This window comes from Leuciscus leuciscus, assembly GCF_965113295.1.
Source record: "Leuciscus leuciscus genome assembly, contig: SUPER_11_unloc_6, whole genome shotgun sequence".
NCBI classification, from domain to species: Eukaryota; Metazoa; Chordata; class Actinopteri; order Cypriniformes; family Leuciscidae; genus Leuciscus; species Leuciscus leuciscus.
In genome coordinates, this window is record NW_028118541.1 from 263,646 (window position 1) to 283,037 (window position 19,392).

Sequence of the window (19,392 nt, forward strand, 5' to 3'; positions counted from 1 at the left end):
GACATTGTTTCTACTCAGACAATTCATGGGACCATATCATCTGAACATATTTCCAAATGAAATAACCTTTTATAGGCCCATAATAAAAGAGATGTCTGTTTTAAATGAATTTCTTGAAAACAATGTCTAAACCCTCCTCAAGTGCTTTTCATCCAAACAGTATGAAGATCTTGCATATGATGATTATCATCAAAAACTAATTAAATCTGTTCTGTTATAGTTCAGTTCAGCAGGAGAGATCAGAACCAGCGCCCAGCTGTGTGTCTTTGAGGAGTGACGGGTCTATGGGTCATCCAATAAATTTTAAGAATGACGATACACAGACTGATCTCAGGTAGGCTATAACATTTCTTAAAGACATTTAAATATTTGAATGAAAGAGATTTTTGAATAGTCAGTAGCAAATTCTTAAAATATAAAAAAAAACATACTTACGTGTGTGAGTCAGAAGCGCCAGAATGTACAAGCAAATATGGAATTGCCCCACTTTTTAGAATCAGCTTTGTGCACGGCCTGCCTTGTACTCTCGCAGGGTCTGGAAACAGTCCTCTGAAAACTGCGCATCACACAGTCGAATATTTTAGTTGTACTGTTCTGGAACAGTTGTAAATAAAGTTTAAGCATTGTTTTCTAATTGTGTCCTCTTTTGGAAGGCCAAACTCTTTTAGTTTGGCTTTCGCAGCGAAAAACACAGTGTCTCCACGACATGGCGGCGCTGGCGGCAACAATAATACAGCGAGAACAAAAGTTACGCCTTCTTTCTTTGCGTATACATTTATTTATGAAACTCTGCCCCCACTCTCTGACCTAGATTTGTTGGGGCGTGTTTGAAAGAAGAGTTTTAGGAAGGTGTGGCTGAGCCTTAACTTTTATAAAGAATATCTCTTAAGGTTTTACTCTTTGAGGTTTGTAACTGCAGATCTTATACTTGCACTAACAGCTACATAACACACTAAAGAAAAAGGAAAACAAGAAATCGGATCGTATTTGATCTTTAAACTTTATGAAATTAATCCTGTTGTTGGTAGAAAACATTGTTTCTACTCTGATAATCACTGATACCAAATCATCTGCACATATTGCCAAATAGGCACAAGGTTTTGTTATCGGTTGAAGATCCTCCTTTATGCCTCTTATGACAGAGTCCACTATCTTTAAAGCAGATTTTAACGGAATGCGATGGTTTTAACTCCTCAAGGACTCTGATTTTATTCTGTTGATTCGTATTAATAGATTTTATTTAATGAAGTGAGGCTGAATTAGTTTAAAAACTTTTGTAAATTTAGTTTTTAGTTTATTTCTCTTTATATTTTGCTACTTTTATTCTCACCATTAAAAAAGCTCTGATAATGTTCAATTATAAGCAATCAATCAATAATATATTATTTGAATATAATATTTACCATATATAAAAAGCTTTCTCAAGCTAACACAAAGTTTATCTTGACAAACTTTTTTTTATATAGTTTTTGTTTTTAGTATTATTACAGTTGTGGCCTTGAGCAGTTGATTTAATAATAAGTGCATTTACTTATTATCTGTTTTCAGAGGGTGACAGTGAATTATTAAGGTAATATAAAACAAATCCACCAATATCAGAGTGTCTGATTCTTGATTCTCTTCATGATGTTTAAGGTCAATCCCACCACAAAGATCAGCAGTAACAAAACCCGCCTGTAAGAAGAATGACCAGCCTATGAATCAACTACAGGACTTTAATGAAAGCAGGTATGCTAGTGTCAGGTAAAGTAAACAAACAGGTAAACAAATACAACATTTTACATTTATAACATTTAACATTTATATTTAACTTATGTAATACCATGTTATTTTAATTTTACAGACATGAAGTCCTCAACACATTTAGATCAAATCTGATGAAGAAGTTTAAGTGTCTGAATGAGGGAACAGCAAAGCAGGGAAACCCAACACTCCTGAATGAGATCTACACAGAGCTCTACATCACAGAGGGTGACAGTGGAGAGATCTGTAATGAACATGAGGTGAGACAGATTGAGACACAATCCAGGAGAGCAGCAACAGAGGACAAACCCATCAAATGCAATGACATCTTTAAACCTTTACCTGGACAAAACAAACCCATCACAACTGTGCTGACAAAGGGAGTCGCTGGCATTGGAAAAACAGTCTCTGTGCAGAAGTTCATCCTAGACTGGGCTGAAGGCAAAGTGAATCAGGACGTCCAGCTCATATTTCCACTACCTTTTCGAGAGATCAATCTGATGAAGGGCAAAAGGTTCAGTCTTTCAGATCTTCTTCATGTGTTTTTCCCTGAAACAAAAGAAATGGAAATATATAGTGACAAATATAAAGTGTTGTTCATCTTTGATGGTCTGGATGAGTGTCGTCTTCCCTTACATTTTCAAAGGAATGAGACTCTACGAGATGTAAAAAAAAAGAAATCAGTGGACGTACTGCTGACGAACCTCATTGCGGGGAATCTGCTTCCCTCTGCTCTGATCTGGATCACCTCTAGACCAGCAGCAGCCGATCTCGTCCCCTCTGAGTGTGTCCATCGAGTGACAGAGGTACGAGGCTTCAATGAGCCACAGAAGGAGGAATACTTCAGGAAGAGAATCAGTGATCAGAGTCTGGCCAATACAATCATCTCACACCTGAAGTCATCAAGGAGCCTCTACATCATGTGCCACATCCCAGTGTTCTGCTGGATCTCAGCCACTGTTCTAGAGAAGATGTTGAGTGAAGCAGAGAGTGGAGAGATTCCCAAGACTCTCACTCAAATGTACACACACTTCCTGATCCTTCAGTCCAACATCAAACATGAGAAGGACTATGAGAAGAACCTGACAGATGAAGACATGATCCTCAAACTGGGGAAAGTGGCTTTTCAGCAGCTTGTGAAAGGCAATGTGATCTTCTATAAGAAAGACCTGAGAAAGTGTGACATTGATGTGACAGAAGCATCAGTGTACTCAGGATTGTGCACTCAGATCTTCAGAGAGGAGTCAGGCCTGTATCAGGCGAAAGTCTTCTGCTTTGTTCATCTGAGTGTTCAGGAACATCTACACTGTAAAAAATGATTCCGCATTTTAGTTGTTTCAATGTAATTTTGTAAGTTTATACAACTTGTGGTTTCTGAATTTGTTAATTCAACTTAACATGTTAAGTTTTCACTGTCTCAACTAGTCTGCAAGTTGACATAACTAGAGTATTTGCCGCCTCAACTTAAAAACATATGCTGAACCAGTAAGGTTAGTTCTCATTTTTTATCGCGAGATGAGATCACGTGAAGCGCGAAACAAACAGGTCTCTCGCCTTGACTCCTTCATCGGCCATTGCTGGAGAGTTTATCGGCAGATGATTTAATTCTTCCACTATCATCAAATATGGTAAGTAAATATTCGTTAATATGATGTAATAACTTGTAAAATGACATATGAAGTAATCATCCATGTATTGTTCAATATCAACGTTTCTAGATCACATTGGACTGTTGCTAATCCAGTTTTACCAGTTTTACCAGTTTAACGTTACATAGGCTAATATATATATATATATATATATATATATATATATATTAATTATGTGAGAGAGACTGATATATGGATGAATGATAAAATAGCCTAGAGAGCGGGAAAAGCATGTCGTGAAAAATAACGCATTTCTACCATGTTTGTTCACTCTCATGTTCAAGTTATTTGCGCCAAAATCAGCAAGTCTAATCACCATTCAGGCAAAGCAGCGTCGACGCGTGAGTACGACAACAACGAGCTGACAAATAATGTAACGTTAATTTAATGTAAAACTGTGTGAGTGGTGCGGCAGGATTATCAGAATCCTCCGGTGTTCGAGATGGACGCTCCATAACTGAAAAGTTGTTGTACAACTGTCTAGTTTTACTTATTAAATGTCGAACTTAAAAGACTGTGGTCAGGTATGTTTAGTTTATTGTGGGAGATTATGTAACTATAGCAACCGCTTAACCATCGCAGTGTTTTCCCCAGAACTAGTGAAATGCTTAGCAGCTAATACTGTCCTAATAAGGTCTTAATAGTAATGTCAATAAATATATATCCACAAATTTGGTGATAAACTATTATTGATCTAGTCTTGATCTTGATTGTGTATGTGTACTCGGTTTATTAAATGTTAGTTGACTTAATTGTTCTTTTCTTTTGCCCTTGACCAATAAAGTGGAGCAGCAAGTTCTGTTTATTCAAGACAACCAATGAACGCATTGTCAGAAGGCACTACAAGCTGAAGCACTGCCATCATGTAAGTAACTGTCTGCTTCCCTGCATCTATAAAGACTGTGTGTGTTCATTTAGAACTGAGTTTGCTCTAAAAAATACATTTGTCCAGGGACCATACACAATCTGTCCGGCTCTGTGCTGCAGCTTTTACGTTGAACTGTGATCTTTATGCTTTCTCAGAGACCTGTGGCATTACAGGCAGACAGGAGAGTTAAAAAAGGATCCTCCAGTATCTGCTATGGAAAAAGAGGTGGCCGGTTCTTTTTTTGTGAGAGACAGGTAAAGTCCTACACTGCTGAAAATGGTGTTTAGATGAATATGTAGATATATTATTTTGCAGTGTTGTTTAACATGCTGCTGTTATGTTTGTGTCATTTAATATTAGTTTAGATCAGTGCAGAATTCAACATGCTAATTTCACTGGACCTGAGCAAGTCCTTTTATGAGGGTCTTGACTGGCATCTACCAAAACTGTTGTGTCTACCGTTCAAGCACTTTGCTGACATTGCTGAAATGAGGACCATAATGGACAGCCTAGATAAAAATGTAAGTACATATATTTCTACTGTACTTTTTTCATAAACATTATGGGCACTTCCTTTCTTGCCATTTCTGTTGTCGTGCATATTTTTTATTAGTGCTGCAAAATATTGAAGAAAAAAGTAATATGTCATTTGTTAATGCGTATTTAAAATAAATTAAAATTAGTCACCTTCTAGTCAATCATTTTATAATGACATATTAAAGGTGGTATCAGCGATTTCAGGCCCAAACATAAATGATCACATTCATCTAATATTTCCTAACGATCCGCTAGCTGCCCGCCCCATAAGCATGCTGTCAAAAAACCGCGTCTCTCTAGGTAGCCTAGGCTCTGAGATCTGCACACAAAAACAGTTGGTATCAACATCACTCAAAACCAAAATAAATAGTGTTCCAACCAATCATCGACAGGGGCGGGTGTTGTGAGGTTTTGCGCTCGTGCACGGCTGCCTATGACGGCTGCACGCGAAAACCTCACAACACCCGCCCCTGTCGATGATTGGTTGGAACACTATTTATTTTGGTTTTGAGTGATGTTGATACCAACTGTTTTTGTGTGCAGATCTCAGAGCCTAGGCTACCTAGAGAGACGCGGTTTTTTGACAGCATGCTTATGGGGCGGGCAGCTAGCGGATCGTTAGGAAATATTAGATGAATGTGATCATTTATGTTTGGGCCTGAAATCGCTGATACCACCTTTAAGTTTTATCTTTGATAATCAAAATTACATTTTGGAAGAAAAAAGTCCCCTGTGAAATCAATTTCTTTAGGCCTTAAAATATTGTAGCTTGATTGTAACATTTTATAATGCTTCATTTAGTGTACAGATGCAAAATGCCTCCGTTTATTCACAGTGTATAGTATTTGACCTAAGTCTCTCAGTTTAAAGGTTTTTTACAGGATAGTTCATTCAAAAATGAAAGTTCTCTCATCAATTACTCGCCCTCATATTGTTCCAAGCCTGTAAGACCTTTAATCTTCTTCGGAACACTAAATAAGACTTGGTGTACTCATGTTGTGTTTAAGTGGTTGAGCTTCAGTGTTGTATGTGTGAAAGCACATTTTGAAGTTTGTCATTTTTTAATACAGCACACAGATTCCGAAGAAGATATGATCGGGGCATGACTCTAGGAATCATCGCAGTGGTGGAAGATGTGATAGACCCAATTCCATGCAACTCCAGTGATGTGGCCCTTGTAATCGAGGAAGCAGTTGTTCTGCGAGGATTTGGTGACATACAAATGACATTGCTTTATGCTCTCAACATAAACTACCCCAGAAAACACCTCAGATACACTTTCGAGGTGATTCATGAACATTGGAGCTGATACCTGCAGTGCAAGAGTGCACTCTCTTAAAAATACATTGTTGAATTAAAGATGTTGTTGAGGTAAGGTATGTATTTCTACAAAGAGCCTGTGTTTTCATCTGTATTTTTTTGTTTACCCATGTTTTTACAAGTTCTCTGCATCAAGGGCCTGACATCATTTTCATTGTTTAACTTTGTTTAATTTTACTTGGCTAAAACATATATTAAGATTTCATGTGGTTTAAAGTTATTTCACAGTTAAAGAGGTATTATTAATGTGAAAAATCTTAAAGTGTTAGTTTAACCTAAATTAAAATTATTTTGTTAAATGTTAGATCTCATGTTGCTCCAAACCTAAAAGACCTTTGTTTATCTTTGAAACATAAATTAAGGTATTTTTTTCAATGAAATCTTTGATCTTTCTGTCCCTCCTTTGACATCCTATCCAACTAATACTTTCAAGTTCCAGAAAAGACATCCTTAAAGTAATCCAAGTGACGTCAGTGGTTTATATATTTGTTTACATGCAGCAGTGTCAGCTTTCGCGTCGACACAAGAATCATGTGCTGCTATGTTCTTGTAAACATTTGATGGAGAAAACTATTTAATAAATAAAATGGAATGAAACACTGACAATGCTTCATAAAACCTAGGTTAAACCACTGGAGTCACTTGGATTACTTTAAGGATGTCTTTTCTGGACCTTGAAAGTGCTAGTTGCTTAGGCTGTCAAAGGAGGGACAGAAAGCTCACCGATTTTATTAAAAAGATCTTCATTTGTCTACCAACAATGGAAAGTATTAACAGGTATTAACAGGTGAGCAACTTTTTTTGTGTGAACTGAGACTAAGATTTTTCACATAAATATACCCCCTTGTGAAATAACTTTAAAACACATGAAATCTTAATATATGTTTTAGCCAAGTAAAATTTTAAAAAATTAAGCAATGAGAATGCATGTCAGCTCATCAATGCTGAAAACTTGTACAAACATGAAAAAAATCCCACATGAATACACTTTCTATGCATTTTTCAAATACATTTTTATCTTTAAACTTCATGCAATTGTGATATAATTGTATTCCTTTGAATATGTTGTTTATTCTTAACATTTATTGATTTGTAAGGAACAATAAAACCATTTGTATGGAAAAATCTGTTATTTATTTGGTTGAGTATGCTATATTGCAAGTTGAGAAAATATGCTAAATTAAGTTCAATGAACATACACTTTAGTACAGATAACTTGAAAATGTAAGTTATCGTATTTCAACTAATATTTAGAAGTCCAGGTAACTTGAACATGTAAGTTATTGTATTTCAACTAATCTTTACAAGTCCAGGTAACTTGAAATGTAAGTTATCGTATTTCAACTAATCTTTACAAGTCCAGGTAACTTGAAAATGTAAGTTATCGTATTTCAACTAATCTTTACAAATCCAGGTAACTTGAAAATGTAAGTTATTGTATTTCAACTAATCTTTACAAGTCCAGGTAACTTGAAATAAGTTGTTGGCTCAACTATTTTAACTATGTCAACTAAACTTTTTAAGTTGAACATACTTAGTAGATTAAGTCAATAAAACTTAACTGAGTCAAAGCAAAAAAATAACTAAAAAATGTAAGTTGAGTGAACAAATTTTTTTTTACAGTGTAGCAGCTTTATATGTGCACCTCTGCTTCACAAACAACAACAGAAATGTATTTGACCCAGTCTCTAAACCAGGTTTGTTGTCTATGTTTAAGAACTGGTCTAAACTCGATTTACCAGAATATGTTTCATTTTCTGAGCTCCATGAGAGAGCCGTGAATGAGGCTCTACAGAGTAAAAATGGGCATCTGGACCTTTTCCTGCGCTTCCTTCTGGGTTTGTCAGTGGAGTCTCATCAGATTCTCCTTCAGGGACTAATGACACTGAGAAGAAGAAGGTCTGACAGCAATGAGAAAACAGTTGAGTACATCAAGGAGAAGATCAGGACCATTGACTCTCCAGAGAAATCCATCAATCTGTTCCACTGTCTGAATGAACTGGGTGACCAGTCACTAGTGGAGGAAATACAACAGTATCTGAAATCTGGAACAATAAGTGAAGCCAGACTCTCTTCATCTCAGTGGTCAGCTGTAGTTTTTGTGTTGTTGACATCAGAGAAGAGTCTGGAGAAGTTTGATATTAATACATTTGTTGGAGAAAACAATAAAGCTGAAAAACTGAAGGTTCTTCAGAAGCTGCTGCCCGTGATTAAAGTTCAGTAAGTATCAGTGAAAACTATCACTTTACTGTTAAAACAAAAGAAAATCAAAAGCTAATAAATCTAAGAAACATACGGACATTTATTGTATCAGTAATAGGAGCAATATGGCAGCATACTGGTTTTTATTGTTTTTCTGATTGTTTTTTTTATCTGAATTCATCTATTTTATTGATGTGAATAATGACGGGGAGATGTGATTGGGAAACAATACAAGCTGACTCAAACTTGTGTTAAAGCACCTGACAGCCAATGTCTTCAACATGAGGATTCATTTAAAACAAACCAGTTTAATGTTACAAATGATTTAGTACTTAAACCATTGATATGGATTTGATCCATGTTAAAAGTTAATTATTTATTGTTGCAAATTTGAAAATGAAACTTGACAACTTAGATAAGGTTTTCATTAACATTTGAAGTATTACATTTTAAACAGACAAACAAAGCCCAACTCTTATAATAGAGGTAAACAACATCAACTGGATAGAGCCAAAGACTGGACTAAAAAGGCATATAAAGCATGTATAATATGACATAAGTAAGCACACAATATTATATATATATATATATTAAAAAAAGGCTATCGTGGTTGAGATATCAGTTGATGGTTGTAAAATTCATGTCATGGGAATAATTTCAGGGGAATAATTTGTCTTCATTACACGCTAGACAAAGAGAGTGATTTATCACTGATCCAGTAATATAAAGTCCTGGCAACAACAGACAAAAAATTAAATATTCATATAGCATGTTTATTGGTTATTCACCTGCAAGGGAGGCCAAGAATTCTAGCCCAAGAATGCGGTCTTACATTTAGAGCAAAGCGTGGAGTTAGTTGGTTTAATTTTATGTTGTATATGTCGTGTCTGTTCAGAATCTTGTTCTTTTGCACACTGAGAGTTTGTTATCCTGAGTCCACACCATGTCCCATTTGTCTTTTATTCACACTTAACTCTCTCCAATTGTAATCTGTGACACCATTACCTCAAGGTTCCTGAGTAATTTTGAGACAATGCCATCCATTGGTGACCAAGTGCAGTGTTTTCTTTACTCCATCTACAAATTGTCTATTTTTTCTCAATTTTCTATTGCTTTTTGTTTTCAGTTCATAGTGTTTACCAAGTATGATTTTCATCTCTCTACAGTTTGAGTGATTGTGGAGTCACAGAGAAAGATTGTGCTGCTCTGACTTCAGTTCTGATATCAAACCCCTCACAACTGAGAGAACTGGATCTGGATAATAGAAAACTGCGAGATCCGGGTGTGAAGCTTCTCTCTGTTGTACTGGAGGATCCTGACTGTAAACTGGAACAACTCTGGTAAGATCATCTACGGTATATCATAGTCAGACATGTTATTGTCTTCTGTAAGACTAAATCAGGGTTCCACAAATCTGGCACTGGAGGGCCGCGCCTTACTGAGTTTAGCTCAAACCCTGATAAAACTCTCCTTCCTGTAACACTGAAGACATGGATTAGCTTGTTTTTAGCGTGTCTTTAATTAGGGTTGGAGAAACTCTGCAGGACAGCGGCACTTCAAAACCGGATTTGAGGAACCCTGGACTAAATGCTCTGATGTAAATTTTAGGGCTACACTGCAGAAAATTAATTTCTTTCTCAGTATCTTTGTTTTCTTTTCTTTTTTATATTCTTAATTGAAGATACATTTACTTGAGAAGCAAAATAACTTAAAATGTTAAGTCTTTTATACTGAAAAATTGCTTATGTATCTTGATTTAAGAATTTTTAGATATTAGATATTTAGACTGTCTGGAAGTTTTCTGAAGGTTCCAAAACAAAATCATCTACCAACCATACCTTAAAATCTCGGGTAATAACACCAAATTTGGCACACACCACCAAGTCAAAACCAAATATTTATAGGAACAATATATATTCAACTTTTTTCCCCATGGTACCACAATTGTTTGATTAACATTAATGAAAAAGACAGCCTATATATTCAGACCTACTGTACTGCACAGGTCTAATATAATGTTACACATCAGATGTTTTTCCCCAACAGTTAACCAAATGTTCACTTAAGACATAGCAGATTATGTTTGCTTGAATACTCGCCAAGACAGATATTTTGAAACACTGTAATTCTGTGTAGGTATAAGTGTATATCGGGATCACGCGCTGTCTGAGGCGTCTTTGAGGCACGCTTCGGATGTGTCAGTCAATGTGAGTAAAATCATTTTGTTTAAATCAGTATGAGTTTGAAAATCACATTTCATTGGTTCAGACTCATGCCATCGAGAATTCGCTATTAATATTCACAAAGTTGGATTGCTTCGTTTTAAAACAATACCAAACTTGTGCTGAGGGAAAGCACAGTCGTCGAGAAGCGAGCAGAGAAAACTGCATTTTTCATGGACAAAGGAAAACATACAAATAAAGATACTTTTAAATGTTTAATTGGTATTTTGACCCTTGGGATCACTAGATGAGGGCTTAATGAACTCATTTTTGTGAAAACCTCAAATTCGACCATTTTGCCTGTAGCTCAGAATTATCCTGTACGCATTCTGACTCATTTTGCCAGCACGGGTCACATATGATATTGCATGTTTCTGCTTCTTCTTCGCCTGTGTTTTGATCAGGAGATTTAATACTTTTTCAAAAGTGAAAGATCTCAAACTAAACCGCCTTCAGTGATACATGTGTTAAATAGTTGTTGTTAAGTGTTAGCTTATTATATTTGTTGAAATTTTATGGATTTAATTTTTACATTTTCCATAATCTGCCTGTAAATGTTTGTATCTCCCAGGATACGTTTCCCCTTTGGGAGTTTAAATTAATTGGAAAAAAGAATGTTTGTTTGGCAATGCGTGTTACAACATTTTAATAACAATTTTAAAACATGTATTCTCTCATTGTATTCCTCAACAGTGTTTTCCCTAATGATGTTTCTGTGCAATAATAGTGTTTCCCAACCCTGATCCAATAGTTCCCCCGGCACTGCACAGTCCTTAATCGTTGAAGTTTCTGCTTTGAACGGCTCTTTCCGTGGCTACAAAAAAACAATTCTTCAAAGTAGCTTTTCAAACACTACTAATGTACTAATATGAAAGATAATAAGCAAAAGAAATGTAATAACTTCATGCTGATCTTCATTATCTTATATGCAGGGAAAACACCTGAACTTCTGCGGAGCAGTAATGAATAAAGTAACATGGTCAGCGCCGCGCTGGTGAGATTAGTTTGCTCTGTCCATTCGGTTTCGCTAGCAAACACGTCCTCCCTGCGATGTCGAGTCGGTCACACAGCTCGGTCCATTGAGCCGCACCGATGATGTCAGCACGGCACGAGCTCTGTAACACCGCTCCGTTTCGTCCCACTATTGGTGTGTTTGGCTTCCCATACAACTCGTTACAACTAACCGACATTGCTTAAAAGAGTTTGTGAGACGCGCCAAATTAAACAGAAGTGCGGACACACAACTTCCTTTTCAAGGGAAATTAGCCATCATCAACTACCGAAATCTTTTCTTAAAGTCGGCATGAAACGGAAGTTGAGATTGTCATTTTTTTCCTTGTTGTGACGTATATCCGAGTGAAACGGCTTCTGAAATTAGAAAAAAAATGTAGGGCGGGGCTTGATTTCGTCCTTCGGGAATTGATTGGATCGTTGGAGGTGGGGCGTTGCAAACAAAATGGAGGCAGATTTGAATGCCAGTTTACATTCAGTTGTGGAGGATTTCTCTCCACCGGACTCCCCACCGTTACTCTCCCATGAAGGATTTTTTTATTGAGGAGCCCGGCGACGAGAACGAGGACGAGCAGCTACATTTTCAGGCAGGAATCAGCCCATATTTAACGTTATATGAGCCTTCCGCGAACCAAGATGAGTCAAGTCAAGTTATCAGTCAAGTTCACCATCGAGAGCATCTCGACGTGTCCGATAAGTAAATAACTAGATTTAGATAAGATAGATAGCCTACCATTCGGACTCTTCGAGATGCTCTCGAGGGTGAACTTGACTGATAACTTGACTTGACTCCAAACGCTCAAAACGAGACAGACACCGATAGCCGCACCCTCATCGGCTCTGGCCGCACCCTTTCGCCATGGCACGTGACCGAAAGAGAAGAGAGGTCGTTTCGAGGGGGGAGGGAAGGGTAATGTATTTGATTAAAGATTATAAGGGTAAATTAATTTTAAAAAAATAATGAAGTGCACAGATAAATCATTTATAATAAACACTACAATATTACATATAAAAAGAAGATTTGACAAATTTGATTTCATGCCGACTTTAAGTAATGCGTATGAATGAATTTCACCAAGGTTGATCAATGTTTTTCGTTTCACTAGTGTTGAGGCTTTTCAATAATTGTTGCCTAACGGCCCTTCATACTGGAGATCTCATATTTGTCTCCTCTAAAGTTTAGAAGAAATCTCAGCAACATCACACACTGTGCTCAGATTTCTCTCCGTAGAAACTCGGGATCGCTCACATTTGTCTCTTTTGAAGTTTAGAAGTGATCTTAAAGGGATACTTCAAGATTTAGCATTAAGCTTTGTATTAGTAGAAAACCTGTAGTATTTTCGAATTACCGTGCTTTCTACCCTCATATCCCCCTGAGATGAGAGATTTATGTATTTTTTGTCTGGAAAAAATCCTCCGATGACGCAAAAATCTTAATTTTGCGTCATCGGAGGATTTTTTGGCCAGAGGCTAAAGACTACAGCCAGTAGGAGGGGCTGTCCCGCATGTTTTCAACCCGCCCATAGAGGGATCTCACTCACAGAATGTACACATAAGTGTCAGCCGTCTTTCTTTGGAAGCTAAGCTGGCAGGCTCTTGTTCTGTGGAGAAAGCTGAGTAGTAGGAGAAAGCTGAGTAGTAGGGGTTACCATCCTCTTTTTCCCGGACATGTCCGGCCGTCGCGATCGTCCAAAATGTCCGGGATTCGGCTTTTGCTTTCTGCAGTCGCCATTCATTGTTTACATGCACACCTTTTGTTTCAATCTAACTGAATTCATTCCGATTGGTGAATCTGAATGTAGTGTTTACATGAACGCTAAACAAGTGATCGGTTGATGTGTGTTTTAACATTGCTAAGAAAATTCCCGCTCCTCCTTGAGAGATACGAGATCAGTGCGTCTCAGTGATCACGCCATCGGCCTCTCGCCGTTCTCCCGCGGCCCTCAGTCTCAGCCTGCTCGCCACAGTAAACATGATGAATGGTGACTGTAGAACGCAAAAGCCGAATCCCGGACATTTTGGGCGATCTCGAAATCCCAGGCAAACTCGTCACAGAGACTCACTAGTAGCCTTGTTTTCAACTGCGCTCTCTAACTGGGAGGCGTGGCTTGGGAGTGGCCTCGTAGAGCAGCGAAGCTAGTGCATTCTGGGAGTTGTTGTCTTTCATCCACATAAGCCAAAAATAAATTTTCGGGCTTTTCTCAGTCTAGAAAGCTCCAAATTCAAAAATGTCTTCACATTTCTTCTACATAAATGACCTTTTTTAAATACACATTCATCTTTCCAGAGGTGAAGTATCCCTTTGACAACATCACACACTGTGCTCAGAGTTTTTCCCTAAACTAAAGACCCTGGTGGTTTCATATTTGTCTCCTCCAAAGTTTCATGAATGAACATTGATCTAGTTCATTTGTACAGTATGGTGCACTGGCAGAATAGTTTTGTATAATTAGTGTAGAAATATGTGAAATGCTTATAAATCATTAAATGTTTAAGTTTTATAGACCCCATTATTACACATTTTTCAAGTGTCCAGACATATATTGTTATCCATTTAATATGAAGAGACAATTTTATTAGTCTTTTTCATTATAAAATATATTATAAGTAAGTAAGTAAAATGTATTTATACAGCGCCTTTCACAGACTAGGTCACAAAGCGCTTTACAATAGACAATAAAACATAATAAAGAACAAAATAAAATAAAACAGATACAATTTTCAGTATATAAAAGGACAGAGATTACCCAAAAGCTAACCTGAACAAATGAGTCTTCACTTGTCCCCTAAAACTGTCCACATTCTCAGCAAACCTAATACTGGTTGGCAAAGCATTCCATAGTCTGGATGCCATACGCTGATTTCACGCAGCCGCCATTTTAAAATCGAAAGTGAGGCTCCGGTGGGAAGAACCCCGGAAGTAAAGATAATCAACAATGCCTTGGATTACCAACCTGAAGCTGCTGCCGCGATTTACACTATTGGATGTTAATATTCAATATAGGATATGTATATAGTTCATTCCTGCTTCTTTTTTTACATTCTGAATTATATATATAAAAAATATTTTATTTATAAATGAATTTCACTGTATATAGTCTACAGTATGAAAGAAATGTATGTACATTTTTAGAATTGACACAACATCATTAAACACAACAATACGCCATCGCATTCACGACTCTCCTGTGATTAAAGGCGACACTTCCGGTTTTCTTCCCACCGGAGCCTCGCTTTCGATTTCAAAACAACGGCTGCGTGAAATCAGCGTATAGCGGCGAAGGCTCTATCCCCACCTGTCTTTAAACGAGTGCGTAGCGTAGATAGCAGATTATTAGACCTGAGAGACCGGAGAGGGGTATGAAGATGAATTATGTCAGCAAGATAAGCAGGGGCCTGACCATGTAAAGCCCTATAGGTTATGGTTACAATTTTGAATTGGATCCTGTAAATTACAGGAAGCCAGTGAAGGGAGCAAAGTATCGGGGTGATATGAGTGCGCCTATTTGATCTAGTGAGTAACCTAGCAGCAGAATTTGGAATAGATTGCAGTCGATGAAGAACAGATTTGTTAAGTGAGGAGAAAAGTGAGTTACAATAATCAAATATATTATAACATTTCTAAAGACACTTATTTACTGTTGTGGTAATAAACACTAATGTGTTAAACTGCAAGCATGAAGTTTAAGGCAACGCAAATAATAGAAATAAATGATAAACATGAAAATGGTCTTGATATAAAAGCTTCAGGTCAGGGGCATTCAGTCCGTATACTGTACGCTGTGAATGCTCTGCAGACCCAAGCCATTTAAGAGAATGAGTTTGTGGACTCGCAAATTAATATTAACACTATAAATATGACTATAAATTCCCTTGTCGGTTGAGGTGTAAAATAAAGCTTACATAATAAAAGTCCGTCATTTATTTATTTGCCATTCGACTTTTTTTTTCCAAATAAGCGCCAGTTATAAATAAAATCAAATTAATACATTATTAGCTAACTGTGTGATCTGTGTATGTACATTTCTGAAATGCATAACTTGGACACAGTCACCTCTGATAACAGATCACTCTAAATTGTAATGTAGATGTGCATTTTCTGTAAAGCTGCTTTGAAACAATATGTATTGTGAAAAGCACTATACAAATAAATGTGAAATTAATTGAAAAGTTATGGAGGGTTTTGGGTAAGTGTATCCACAACGCTGGCGTTATTATGCATCATCATCATTGTTTCGCGTTCTATGGAAGCATATGGGTAGCAATATTCAATTTGAAATGTAATATGCAAAATGATAATGCAATATGTAAAATGGCAATGTTTTTCTGTATTTAAATTTACGTTTTCCATTACATTTGTGCAAGGTTTGGTGCAAAATTAAAATTATATTATATTATTTACATTTGCCATTTCATACGCTAGTTTTAATATGTAAATTGAATACATATTTTAACATTTTAAGTTTGCAGTGGCTTCATAAATTAATACAAAATATAAACAAAGTACACCTGATGCACATTTCTTTGTTCTTCATTTTCTAGAACTAGTTTAAGAACCTTGCTGTATTTATATGTAATTAATTAAGAGAAAGTACACCGCCATCTTATTCTGACGAAAGTGACTTGAACGCACTGCCGTAAACACGACTTCCCAGGAGGACTTATAGACGATGACGTCACCAGGGGGGCCAACTTCACGCAGTGATTGACAGGGTGGGAGGGGGCGGGGCCAACTTCACACAGTGATTGACAGGATGGGAGGGGGCGGGGCCAACTTCACACAGTGATTGACAGGGTGGGAGGGGGCGGGGCCAACTTCACACAAGGCTTGTTCGACTTCATGCAGCTCTGCGCAGACCGATCGGCGGCTGACTTGAAGCAGTGCATGCCGGTTAGAAATTTTGTCCGACTTGATAAAGTGCCGACGCCACGTGACTGTGACATATGCCATCAAAGTACCGCGAGAGCGATTCGAGAGTAGCCGGAGAACTCAGCCAGCGCAGCTTCTCAAGAGCGGCTGCACGAGCTCTGATGACGACACAGCTGTTCCACGATTGGCCGGATTCACCGCATGACAACGATCACGTGTGTTTCGTGTTTATTCGAACACCTTTAGTTCCTCTAAAGCTCACAAATCAGTTTTTTATAACAGTAAATACTCTTTTCATGTAGTTGCGATGTTATATTGTGTCATGTTTATCAAATTAAAACTGATTAAAAAACGTAGACTCCACTTCATTGATAGAAGTTTATGTTGAACTTTATTCTTGTTCAAACAGACGCTGTATGAAGCAGTACATAAAGTATTGAGTGAAAATGTCTCTGAAACATTTGTGTATTATTTGGCAAATATTGAATATTTCACTTCAGCTGTGGTAAAGTATGCAAACACCACGTGAGCGGTCACTACGGGAACCAGAAAGTGTCCGACTTCACGTGTCCATTTGCAGCTCCTCCCCGCCTGCACTCGACTACTCTCAAGAAGTCCTCTCTGCAGCCTGTAGCACGATGACGTAGCTGGATCAGATCCAACACGTACTGGACGCTGTTACGCGCATGCGCGGTGGTGTGTGTTGGTGACGTCATATATGCATGCGCACTAGAAGAGAGTTCATCAGTGATGTGATCAGTTTGTATTTTAAACTTAAATTCAGTGTTTTTATTTTCTTTTTTTATGTGTGTACATGTCCTGCAGACACTGAACAGCAAATTAAGAGGGACCTTATGTACAGATCACTGTGGAATAATTAGCCATTAAAGAAGGAACTCTTACCAGACAAAATATCTTTATGCACTTTTCTTTTCTTTTTTTTCTTTTTTTTTGACATCTGACAAGATTTCTTTTCTTAATGCTGTTATTATTTTAGCATTTTCCCTTGAATGTGTACTGGTATGTTAAGTTGTTTACAGACCATATTTTATTGTAGCTTTAGGATTAACATTACAGAGACAATTACTTGACTCATTTTTGCTTCCACTCAACAGCAAATATGACCTGAATAAAATAAAATGGCTTAATTTTAAAATGTTCTGTATACACGCATGAAAAATAATAATAATACTTGCGGTGACCACATGCTATTAATCCATCAAATTTAGGTTTAAAATCATGTGATTTAAAATGTTGTAAAATGAACTATTTTGCATGTATGTAGAGAGAAACTAGGATAACTTAAGCATCACATGTATGTAAATAATTATTCATTCATCTCAATACAATATTGAGTATACTAATACCCTCAAAATTAATTGGTTAAAATTTTGTTTGGAAAAAAACCTTCTTTGTGGAATTTTATTCCTAATTTTATTTTTGACCGACTTGGGGGTCTTTCTTTTTTACTAATGTGTGATTATAAAATTGACAAATTGCCAGTGAAACTTTCTGCCTTTCATGCTCAAGCTTTATTGGCTTGGAAACTGATCTACAAGCACAACTTCTCTCCGCACCGTTTTCTTATTTGGAATAATCGTTGTATTTTGTATAAACACAAAAGTTTTTTTTTTAAAGCTGGTTTGAAAAGGGTATTGTTTTAGTTTGTCATTTGTTTAACTCTCAAGGATACCTTATGATGTATGACGAGTTTCTTCTGCACTTTAATTTTCCTGACTCCCAAGGAATTTGCTCTTGTATTTTCTGCAATCAATTCTGGTATAATTTCCTTATGTAGAAGTGTGTTGTCATCAGTTGATATGCTCATAATTAACCCAGCTGACACAGTATGTGGCAAAATTTGTTTTTTACAGTACAAAAACAATAACCAATCTATTTGTTCTCTATTTTTAAAGGAGATTGTCACCAAATCTTGCTCTATTGCTTATTGGACTAAATGTGTTAATGACCTTGATTGGGAAAGTGTCTAGTTATTACCTCATAAGTTTTTTGATACAAACAAGGTGAAAGAAATCTTTCAAGATATTGCACAAATTCTACACTGTCAAACATTTCCTTAGTAAGTTTAAGACATTGATGTAAGTTGCTCGTTTTGCTCTTTGCACTTGGAAACAGTTCCCCACATTTTCTGGCATTGTAGTCGTGTGAAAAAGTTATGGTATGAAGTGTCTGTTTATTAAGGAAAAGGTACTCTCTAATTTAGTTTTGCATTTTGAAAATGTAATTTTTGGATATTCAAAGTATGATAACAGTGTGATTAAGGAGGCTTTTGTAATTAATCTGTTAATTTTATTAGTCAAATTTCACATCCATAAGTGTAAGTTTTCTAACAAAAAGCCCCTTTTCTCAGTATTCCTTAAAGAATTTGAAAATTACTTTTCTACTATTCATTCTAGTACTAATGGAAAAGCTATTAAGACTGTTAATTTGTGTACTGTCTTCAAAATCGTTGATTGATACAATGGTATTGTATTCTTGTGATTTATTATTATTTATTTAGATTTGTGTGTGTGTGTGTGAGAGAGTTTTCTTTGCTCCCCTGACTCTAAAATTGTATGTTGTATTGTTTTGTTGTTTTAAAAAAATACTATATTTTTTATACTGTAAGTGCTGTAAATACTGTATACTAAGACCAGCGCATTATAACCCAGAGATCGGTACTGCGCATGCGTCTATGACGTCGCCAAAACACACCACCATCCAGTATGTACTGGATCTGATCCAGCTACGTCATCGTGCTACAGGCTGCAGTGCCGGCCCGAGCCTTTTGGGGGCCCTAAGCAGAATTTGATTTGGGGGCCCCCTCCCACCACGCGGAGTCACCTGTTTGACGATTATTGACACAAATGCCACGATATAATGTTACATTATAAATGAATACAATGAGGTTATGTATTAATACAAAATAAATACTTAATAAAAAATAGATACTTAAAAAGTTTTAACTCT

General features: G+C 36.8%; 3 protein-coding genes across 3 annotated transcripts in view; all 3 read left to right on the forward strand.

The window, feature by feature from the left end:
* The window catches only part of LOC309510262 (ribonuclease inhibitor-like), a gene marked incomplete at its 5' end in the record, with an annotated part of 331,533 nt that overhangs the window by 258,491 nt on the left and 53,650 nt on the right, over positions 1–19,392 (forward strand). The window lies entirely within an intron of this gene.
* On the forward strand, positions 1,379–3,062 carry LOC309510257 (NLR family CARD domain-containing protein 3-like; the record flags this gene model as incomplete). The annotated part of the gene is made up of 2 exons (XM_082191270.1): positions 1,379–1,743; positions 1,844–3,062. Exons 1-2 carry the CDS (start codon positions 1,697–1,699, stop codon positions 3,060–3,062), a joined length of 1,266 nt encoding a protein of 421 aa, XP_082047396.1. The 5' UTR covers positions 1,379–1,696.
* Positions 7,752–9,920, forward strand: LOC309510258 (ribonuclease inhibitor-like; the record flags this gene model as incomplete). Its single annotated transcript, XM_082191271.1, has 3 exons — positions 7,752–8,337; positions 9,486–9,659; positions 9,845–9,920. Exons 1-3 carry the CDS (start codon positions 7,826–7,828, stop codon positions 9,918–9,920), a joined length of 762 nt encoding a protein of 253 aa, XP_082047397.1. The 5' UTR covers positions 7,752–7,825.